General features: G+C 27.8%; 1 protein-coding gene across 1 annotated transcript in view; it reads right to left on the reverse strand.

Moving 5' to 3' along the window:
• Positions 1 to 380: 380 nt before the first annotated feature.
• The window catches only part of LOC107453801 (isovaleryl-CoA dehydrogenase, mitochondrial), an 11,591-nt gene continuing 762 nt past the window's right edge, over positions 381 to 11,209 (reverse strand). Inside the window, exons 2-8 of the mRNA XM_043056926.2 lie at positions 9,045 to 9,096; positions 8,791 to 8,960; positions 8,035 to 8,128; positions 5,557 to 5,693; positions 5,150 to 5,246; positions 2,834 to 2,927; positions 381 to 540 (exon numbers count right to left, since the gene is read on the reverse strand). Of these exons, the coding sequence (XP_042912860.1) occupies positions 450 to 540; positions 2,834 to 2,927; positions 5,150 to 5,246; positions 5,557 to 5,693; positions 8,035 to 8,128; positions 8,791 to 8,904 (627 nt within the window). The 5' untranslated portion in view covers positions 8,905 to 8,960; positions 9,045 to 9,096 and the 3' untranslated portion in view covers positions 381 to 449. The remainder of the gene's footprint in view (positions 541 to 2,833; positions 2,928 to 5,149; positions 5,247 to 5,556; positions 5,694 to 8,034; positions 8,129 to 8,790; positions 8,961 to 9,044; positions 9,097 to 11,209) is intronic.

The raw sequence follows: 11,209 nt of genomic DNA on the forward strand, positions 1-11,209 counted from the left end.
GAACAACTAACAAAAATGGCTCTCAGTTTGTAGTGCATGCTTTACAATGTGCAATTACTATGGAAGAAATGGTATTTAAAAACTTCTTATACTTTATTAAAATATCAAAAAATAAGTACAATTTAAAAAGAAAATAAAAAATTAGTGTAACCTAGCTACTAAAAAAATCTGATATTGTATGGACTAAAAAAATCTCTAAATAAATGAACTATTCACTCTTTAGATTAATACACAATGACAATTATTTTAATACACATCATTTTCAAAACTATAGCTTATCTAAACACTAAATTTTACTCTTGATGGTTGGCAAGAGAAAACAGATGAGACTATTTACTAAACATTTAACAAAAACTGAACAAAATCTAACTATAAAGAATTTTCATAAGAATTTCAAGTTGACATAAAAAATATATATAAATAATAAATATGAAAATGCTTAAATCAGGTCAACAAACCTGAAATTCACCTATCCTTTGTCCAAATTGCTTTCGCTCGTGAACATATTGGAATACAATATCACAACAGGCTTGCATAAGTCTAAATAAAAATTTACAGTAACACTTAAAAGAATAAGAATAGAATAACTAAATTTTCAGTTAGAAAATATAAGAAAAGTAAATTCTTCATTTTTATTTAAATATCAGAAATATATCGTGTATCATAAGAAAACCTAAAAATACTTATAGTACACTGAAACCTCACGTTATGAACGCTCCTGCAAAACTATTTCTTATGAACCTTCCATGAAAAAACTATTACATTCTCTATCCTCAAAATGGATACTCCTGCATGGTTGGCATGGTTTAAACCAATAAGTTTAAACCATGGTTTTTTCCAAAAAAACTGGTTGTTTTTTGGTTTTTCGGAAAAAAACAAAAAATTGTTTTTTGGTTTCTTCCCAAAAAACCTGATTTTTTGCCAACCCTGTACTCCAGTGACCAGAGGTGGACAGCCATTTATACCCTAAACATTGCTTTCAATCTCTTCAAACCAGACTCTACTTCTTCTAAGTTTGAAAAAAAAAACTTCCTACTTTAAATTCAAAAAAGAAAAAAAAAGAAATATGCATCTTTAAACCATTTCCTTAAGCATGTACATTTTTTGCCTTATTCAGTACTAAAAAGATTGTTAAGCTGTTCTGCGACTAAATAATAGTAAAAATGCGACTAAATAAAAATAAAGTATCTGCAGGCTCATAATATTTTTTGAGTACAGAATGATTTGATTACATTATAAAAATGACAAAAAACTATTTAACTATTAAAACATGAACACATGTATTTTTTCCAGACAAAANCGTCGGGCCAATGGCTCCGCAGTCAGACACGCTAACCACTCGGCTACCTGGTCGGCTTTTTTTTAATATATTACAAAAATATATTTTAAAAAACGTATCCACAAAATTGGAGAATCTTTGCCAATGTACCCGTACAAGGCGTAATGAAAAACAGTGACAGAAAAGTTATGAAAAATATGCATAGGAAGTTGGATATTGCTCCATTAAATATGGTATTACTTCTAAACAATGTAAGTCTCAAAATATATTCAAACAATAAAAAATTTTTACAAACTTATAGATAACACAATATGATAAAGTATTTGAATTAAAATAACTGAAAATAAACTGAATCTTTGAATATCTGTAATTATAAAAAGTGAAGTCCTCATTTACTCAAAGTCCTCATTCATTCATTCAATTACTCACTAATTCTCCCACTTTCCGTGAAGTTAAAAAGCTAACATTTGGAACAAGAGTTCTTTACGAGATAAATAGAAAAACTATAAAAGTTTCATTTTGATATTTTGTAAGTACCATGGTAATTAGCCAAATTGATGGTAATGCAGGTTTTTACCAAGATAGAAGTCTCAAATTTGGCTAACTAACTGGGAGTCCTCGAACAGGATGTTAAATACAGCTAATCTTTATTTTGATGAGATGAAGAATGAAAAGCATGTTTTGCTTAGTCTAATAGCGCAATGCCACCAGCAAGGACAAAATATGGTAATAAATTTAAAAATGCAATTATTTTAACATTATAATTTATGTTGGCAAATATCTTTCAGTTTCGTAATGTTGTTCAGCATAGATATAATAATTTCTTCCTTTTTTCCTCCTTGTATGAAGAACATGTATTCAGTTGGTAATTCATAAAAGAGCAATAACACTATAAGAGGATTGAGATGGGTCTTACTGTGTGCAACAACAAAAATTATCACAGACAAGAAAATTGGTTAAATTATTTCATTATATAGATTTTTATGACTAGTATCAGCAAAATACATGTATTAATTATTGCTGCAGTATCACATTCATATTGTGCTTGGCTTTATTAAAATATAAATAAATTCATAAATTTTATAAAATTTACAATATCCTAATTTATAATATCAAAAATTAATTAAATGTTAAATTCAATATTGTAATTATAGAGTTACAATTTTTGTAGACTTCTTACAATTTTTCAATTAAGATAATTGACGATGAGAAGTAGACAATAACAATTTTTTGATTTCCTTACTTATTTAAGCACCCATAATTCATAAAATTTAAAAACACAATTAGTGATAGTTGCTTTTCATTAACATATTCATTTCTTAAGATTTTTTTTGCTTTTATATTCCTTAATTTTTTAACTATTATCTAGAGCAAATAGCAACAACTGTAATGAATTAACATTACAAATGCTTACTGAAAACTTTTGAAGATATGTAATAGAAGAAAAAAAAGTATCTTGCACATAAGAATAAGTAATTTTATTTCCAACTCATATCTACTTGCATTTTAGAATTTATATCACATTGAAAATAATGCCAATTAACCATAGCTTACCCAACTGGACCAGCTGCTAATACCAATCTTTCATAATCTAATCCACTCATTAAGACATACACCCCTTTCCCTTCTGAAGACATAATATTTTCAGCTAGGGAAAAAAAATTCATAAAATTTCAAATTTTATATTATTAAAAATTTCAACTATTAGGCAAACTCATATCAATACAGGAACATCAAAAGGAATGCTGTGATTTTAAACCTCGTTACAAATTCATTTTGAGCATACAGAAATAATCCTTGTGTCGAATTCAAGTAAACAAATAAAGGTTTTGTTAATCTTCTCAAGAATGGCATTAACGGTTTTCTCACATAAAGCAATTTTTCCAGTCTAAATGTGTTAAGCCAAGAGTTTTAGATCCCTCAGAAATAAAAAATAACTACAAGAAACTTTATCAAGATTTGGTGGAAATTAATGTTTTTATCCAGTTTGATGTTTTAGAAACCGTAACCATAAATCATGTGATTTCTCTATATCTTTGCATGATACTTTAAATAAAAGGCTGTCCCTGCGATGTATTGATTGGAAACTAAAAGTCAGTAGTCTCTAGTACGCTTTAATTTGACCCCTCAGAGCTTTCTGGGCATAAATTAAAATTATTGAGTACAGTGATATAATCACTGATATCAACACCCTAAAAAAAAACTTAGCATTTGAAATTTTAACATCAGAGATGCTTCACAAAATATGATAGGAGATTGAATATCTTTACTTGATACCAGTTAGGTAACTAATTGTGTCCATATTGAAACACGTGGAAATACTTATAAAACATAATAATATATTTTAATATCAAATTTATGTTCATGTTTATTTATTAAGTTGCATAATTCTATTTCGTGGTAACTCATTTTTTTTATGATCCTGTATACATCATATAAAAATAATTTTATTAAAAAAGTAATATACCTTAATAATTCATAGCTGAAACTTTGGTATCAAAATAGAATTCAAACTATATTTTTTTTAAAAAAATAGATAACTAGCAATTAAGTATACATGCTATTCAGGTAAATTATTTAATTTTCTGTTCAGTTATAAATAGAAATTAGTGAAACTAATATTTGAGTTTTTTGTTACGAGAAATTTGTAACATGAATGTATCTTTGAACACATGAATGTATCTGTACAATTGTAAAACTAACAAATTCAAAACAATACATTATTTTTATCGTTAAATGTTCTACAACTTGTTACTATTTTAGCATATATGATATTTTCCATGAATTATAATCAAGGAAACAGGTTATGTATGTACATAATAAACTTAGATGTATGTATGTATGTTATGTATGATATATATATACACACATATGCAAGTAATATATATATATATTTCAGCAAGTTTGTTTTCTTCAGGTTAATACAATTAAGAGAAAAACCATTTCAAATGTGAAATACTGGTACATTAATAACCAGTATTTTATAATCACCAGAAATTTGAAGGCAATCACGCAAACGAACAAGCACTGTGTCATACAGACGCTGTATGCTATTTTGTGGAATGGAGTTCCAGGCCTGTTGCATGCCGTACAGCAGTATCTTCCCTTGAAAACTGCTGACAACACTCATGCACAGGGATACATTTCTCCCGTCTTTCTGCAACGTCGCATCCACCTTCTAACTGCCTATTGCACGACCAAGTTCAAAGCCAGTTAGCTGTTGATAATGGCTTCTTCGTCTTCTTAAATGTGTTCTTGACTAACAGCAACTCACCCTGTCAAAATTTAATGAAAAGTAACGTATATGAACTGTAGAACACAAATTTAAAGCAATCCTGATTTGCATGTTCACAGTGGCACTACTAGCGCTTATGCGCCAAGCACGAAGTTTGAATAACCATCATCTTCTAGTTGTATAAACAAATCTACCAAATTTAGTTAATCACAACTCATATTTGATGTTATGATTTTTTTTCCGCAAGTATATATATATATAATGAATTAGTACTTAAAAAATATTTTGAAATATTTTTTAAATTATAAACAGCAATTATACTTTGATAAACACGTGCAAAAGCTACCGACGAAAATTAGAGCAGATATCTATTATACAAAAAGATAAAAATAATAAAACAATATGTAATAAAAAGTGTTGTAATTCATCATCAGCAGTATTACATATCTTTGAACAAAAAAAAATGCTTGGTTTCGTTTAAGCAAAGTGGCGAACAGTAAAAATTAACAGTTGCTGTCATATTATATGGCCGTGTTGCTATTACATTAAAAAAATATTTGCGCTCTCACACATAAAAAACAATTGCACAGTATCTAAAGAAGTAACAGCAGATTTTACGCATTTAAGAATCTTACCGGGGACCTTGCAATTTTCAAATATCAATTCACATGTAGGTGATCCTCTCATTCCTAATTTATCAAGTGGTTTTCCAGTACTAAATCCTGGCATTCCCTGTGAAACAAAGATTGTATAATTGTCTAACCAACAATGTAAATGCACAAAAAAAACCTAATATTAACTGCATACAATAAAAAAGAAATTACTACAATGAACACATTATAAGTTTTAAAAACCCTGCAAGAAAAGCCTCATAAATCTAAAACTGAAACATTTAATGAGAATGAAACAATCACAATTAAAATCAACTGTTAGAAAACTTAACTGTATTCACCACAACTTTACTACAAAATATTAGTAAAATACTAAACAACAATTGTCGCAATCATTAAAATTTAGAAGGAAAAAAATAGATAAGACTTACTTTTTCAATTAAAAATGTGGTGATTCCATGTTGAGGTTTGTCAGTATCAAACTTAGTTTTGGCATATACAACAAGAACATCAGCAATTGATCCATTGGTTATCCAGAATTTTGAACCATTTAATACATAATGATCTCCTATTATAAAGACATGAAAAATTAGCTTCATATGATAAATTTTTTTAGAAACAATTTTGAATATACTTCACGAGATAGCACCCAATTAGTTAAGCAATAATCATAAACATTTATTTTTTCCTTAATAAAAAGCAACTTTTTAAAGAACTGTAAAAAATTATAATCAAGATAGATTTTCTAAATTTTCCTACGATTGCATAGCCATTTCTAAGGAAATTTTACTAATATTGAAATTTTACTAATAATTTTTCATGTTGCTCGACTCAGAAACAAAAAATTTAAAAAAAAAACATTACTTGCAAAGTCATTGGCTAGTAAAACAATAATTGAAAAATTAGCCATCCTATCAAACAAAACCAGTAAATAGAGGATAAGCAAAAAGTAATCATCTTAGACACAATTATAGTATTTATCTTTAAAACAATTGAAATTACAGTCAGGAAATGCATTACATAGCTCTAGAAAAAGAACAACTTTCGAAGCAACAATAGATGGGAAACAAAATACTCAGCATACACAATAATTCAGCTAAATCAGGGGTCCACAATCTGCGGCTTGTAAGCCGTGTGCAGCTCTTTTGATGTTAAGTTGCGGCTCTCCAGTTATATGCGAAAAAATTAGTAATGTATTCTCAAAACAAAATATTTTAAGAAAAAAATATTTTTAAGTGCCTAATTTCAAAATAGCTTCTATTTCATAATCGTTAATTACAAACCACTACACTTAACATGACCGTAATGAGATAAAATTGAACTATTGTTTTGTTCTTAGAGATAGAATACATAAAGGGGTAACATCAATTCAGCAGAAAAAAATTAACCAAGAAATTCTAACTTTTCACTGCATAATTCAGCAAGAAGTGCTTTGTGCCCGAACATTTCTAGCCGAAATAGTTGAGGTCACGAATTTGGTAGTTAAGATTATTAACAGCAACTTCACAAAACCACAGTAAGATTGCCAGTTTAAAGATTTCCTCGAAGAAATAGATAGCCAATTTTCTAACCGATTTCTGCACAATAAAGTGCGATAGCTTTCCAGAGGTAACATATTGCAAAGTTTTGCTTTGTGCTTGAGTAATATAAAAACATTCCTTAATTGAAAAAGCATTGAACATTACTAATTGGAAGAATACAAAGAGCTGCAAAAATTCAACTTCATGGTTGATACTAAATGAAATAAATCTAAAACTGCAAGGAAAGGGCAACCCAGCCTACGCCTTGCTTGCAGAAGTAGTTTGCTTTGGAAAAAATTAGTTATTTTTGTTGAAGACATGGATAAGCAGTAAATTAATTAATTTTGAAAATTATAAGACAAATAGATATAATTATAAGACGAATTCCTTCAGCATAGGTTTAAAAAACATGAAGGATGGATTCGCTGTGAGTTTCAAGCAATCCAAAACAAACAAAATTTAAACAACAAGTTATAAGCCAGATTTAATTTAGCTTTTAAAAGGCATCTAAAGCCAAAAGCTCTCAATGATGTAACTATCTACATTTGTGTTTTTATATGAATAAATATTATTACGCAATTAAAGTTGTTTATTTTAAATCAAATACATGTAAGTAAATACTATATTCTTAAATCGAAAATTTTTAGTGGCTCTTTAACCCACTGACGGTTCTGCATGCAAAAAGTCTTATTTTAACCGACAGTCTTCACCGCACAGCAAAACCAGTTTTTCTATGTTATTAGATAGGGATATAGAGTATCGGGGAGAGACATTCTCCTAATCTTGCCCTTTTGCTAAACCGCCAGTGGGTTAAAAACTGGAATATTTTGTAAATTGTAACTTTTAACTCTGACGTTTCAACAGGTTACGGAGCCTTGAGCTAAACACATTAATTCAGCTAAACACAATAATTTAGCTTAAGAACAAATATAAAACAAAATTATGACTTAAATACACAACATATTCATTAATGAGAAATTGATTAATAAACTCATGTTTGTGAAAATTGCAACACCATGAAGGACTTACGCGAGTGAGCTGAAATTTTCAGGAAATGCAAAGTAGAGCATAATATGTAAATGATTAGAATTTCAGNACACAAAATACTGATTTCGATCTCTTGTTATTGTTTGTTTGCTTTGAAAGTTTAATCATTTATTTGTACCACTACCACTCAACTGTGTAGTAAATTTCATTCAATTATGACGATATCTTCATGGTGTCACAATTTTCACAAACATGAGTTTACTTCATTCATTAATAATACTTCATTCATTAATAATACTTCATTCAATCATAGTTAATTTAGAATTCATTAATGCTTCATTCGTTAACAAAGATTCTGAAGTTATTAATACTTCATTAATGAGAAAGAAAGGAGCATTTTACCTGATTTCTCAGCTCTTAATTTCATAGAAACCACATCGGATCCAGATCCAGCTTCACTCATAGCTAATGCACCAACATGCTCTCCACTTATCAGCTAAAAATTAATATGGACTTTAAATATAAAGATTCAAAATGAAATACAGTGACTAAAATTAAAAAATTATTATAGAATATCTTAATTTCACTAATAACAAATAATAATAAATAAATAACCATTATTAAATAAAAGCTTAACACTATTATTCAAAAAAAAAAAAAAAAAGCTGTTTGAAAACTATCAAAAATGTTAAAAAATATTAGTTCATGATATAAAGTTATTAAAACAAAATAACTAATAAACTATTATGGCATATAATGCATTTTAGTACATTTGATGCAACTCTGAAAAAGACTGTCATTAAGAAGTGTCAGAATAAATATAAAAAAATTTATCATAAATATAGTGTAAGTGTTATATAAACAATGTTCCATTTATCAAGTAATTGAATGACATTCAGAGCTAAAGTTGAATTTAATGAAATTCACAGCAGAACATTTAAAGCAAACATATGATCAAACATACTTTATGTGTTTGATCATATATTTGCTTGCAAACACACTTTATGTGTTTGATCATATGTATCATGCCAGATAATCACTTTTACTTTACGGGGAAAAGCTCATTTCCTAGAAACTCTTTGTAAAGACTCACATTCTGGATAATTTGTTTAAATTTAGTACCACTACACAAAACAAATATAATAAGAATCATAGTACCTTTGGCAAATACTTGGCTCTCTGAGCCTCATTTCCATTCCTAGCAATTTGGTTAATGCACAAATTGGAATGAGCACCATAGCTAAGAGCAATAGCAGAAGAAACTCTAGACATTTCCTCCAGGATGATAATATGGTCCAAAAATCCCTGACCTGAACCTCCATATTTTTCTAAAATCAATTAATTTAAATGAACAAATTTAAAAAAAAAATGATACATTCAATTGTGCCTCATAAATTTACTTTAATGCTTACCAGGTACTGTTATTCCATGAAATCCTAAGCTTCCCAGCTTTTGAAAAAATTCCTGATAAATAGTTCGGAATTTTAGTGAATAGATAAATCAACCAAAATAATTACAAAAATATTAAATAAACATATTTATTCATTACAAACTTAACAATCATAATCAATCAATGTAAGTATAAAGCAGCTATAAAATTGTTCTAAAAGTAGTGAACATTTTCTTAATTATAACAATATTTAACAAATCAAAGAAATTAAAAATTTAGTTTTTCAAATATATCTAAGTAATTAATGTAAAATAAATAATTATCTAATGCAATCTAGATAGAATTTTTAGAAATTACTAATTACAGTATTTACATTATTTATGCTCAATTTATAAATTTATGTTGAAGTGCATATAAATGAAAATCCATTATAAGTAATTAACTTTTTTCTAAATTACTTTTTAAGAATACATATAACAGAAGTTATTGTTATCATTATTTTATTATTTTTTTTAAATAGCTAACGAAACACATCTGTTCACTTTTTTTCCTTTCTGGGACAAATTTGAATTCCAATGAAAGAACATTTTGAGGCTACCCTACTTTCCCATGCCCAATGTGTTAAAACTTGAATATTGTGCAGGCACAATAATTTTAATCAGTTAGAAAGACAAAACTTGAAGAGAAAAAAATACTGTGTTTTAAAAAGTTTAAACAATCTAAATATTTTATTAATTTTAATGAATTTTCTTATTTATTAATAAGTCTTAGAATATTTCTTCAGAAGTATAGGTGCTAGTAGTACACTTTAGGATCAGGATCATGACAAGTTACAGAAACTTGTAAATTTCTAAAATTTAAATCTTTATACTTGTGGCTGTTACAAGTGTTTTCATTCAATATATAAACTTTTGATATGACTTATACCCTGCAGCAGGATTTTTTCGAACTTTCCGAGACAATTCTCTCTAGTACTAATACCTTTCAAAAAAAAAAAAAAAAAAAAAAACGCCTTTGCTTCCCAAATAAAAAATCTTTCCACAAGAACTCTGTAATGTTCTGCGACAATGTCGCCACAATTCTGCTTCGGAGAACTTATACAAGTAATACTGAATTTATATAGTTAACATTAAACTTTAATTGTAGTTTATTATATATTCATCACAATTTGGAATTATATAACTTTTGAAATTCATAATTTTGATAAATATGGAGAACAAGAACTCTTACAGATGTTACATAAATTACAGCCTCTAAAAAAATATAGAAAAAAAATAGCACTAATGAAATACATTATGTTCAACTAACACTCGCCACATGCTTTATCAAACAGCATGAAAATAAGGTACGACTTGGACAGTGTGTTAAGTGAGAGGAGCATGCATGGTTGCAATTACTGGAGGCCAGCACAATTGTATGCAAATCACGATTTCAGACACTTGTGATGATGTAAACATATCATTTTTAAACATAACACTGTGTATTAAAAAATATGACAAACATTCAAAAGTAAATATAGTAATGAATTAAGTCTGCGATAATGGAAAAAAATCCACCATTATAAACAAATATTCGGCAATAAATATCAGTACTGAAATACAAGTGACAACTCTAAACTTTAATTTACATAATATATAATGAATGTTTACCCACACAGGTGTAGATAAAACCTCAATTGTAAATGAAACATACGATTTTTAGCAAATAATGTCCATTGATCAGCACAATTTGTATCATTGATTAATGGAATGTTACAGAATTTGATTAACTGATTATATAAACTATATTATATAAACAGATACTAAATTAACCTTTACACAACTAATCTTATAAAATTTTCTATATTTTCAAAAAATATTTTTTTTTAATACGAGACCTTCCTAATATCAGGGATGAGATTAGCTAAAACGCAAAAAAGCTGAATTTCCACGATAGTAAATTTTACGCAAGCACAACCCTTTAATAATAAATTCCAGACAGTTTAAGGTAATAAATAATGTGTTGACATACAATTGTGTACTAATCTATTATTATAAAAACGATTACATTGATACTTAACATTTAGTGAAAAAAAATTACCAATTGAAAAAATAAAGCTGGAAATTATATTTTTCCTCAGTTCTCATAAGAGACAATTACTACTTGAAAAACTACCTGGTTTAGCAAATTAAAACTACTGAGAATATA

Source organism: Parasteatoda tepidariorum, unplaced genomic scaffold, assembly GCF_043381705.1.
Source record: "Parasteatoda tepidariorum isolate YZ-2023 unplaced genomic scaffold, CAS_Ptep_4.0 HiC_scaffold_1404, whole genome shotgun sequence".
NCBI lineage: Eukaryota > Metazoa > Arthropoda > Arachnida > Araneae > Theridiidae > Parasteatoda > Parasteatoda tepidariorum.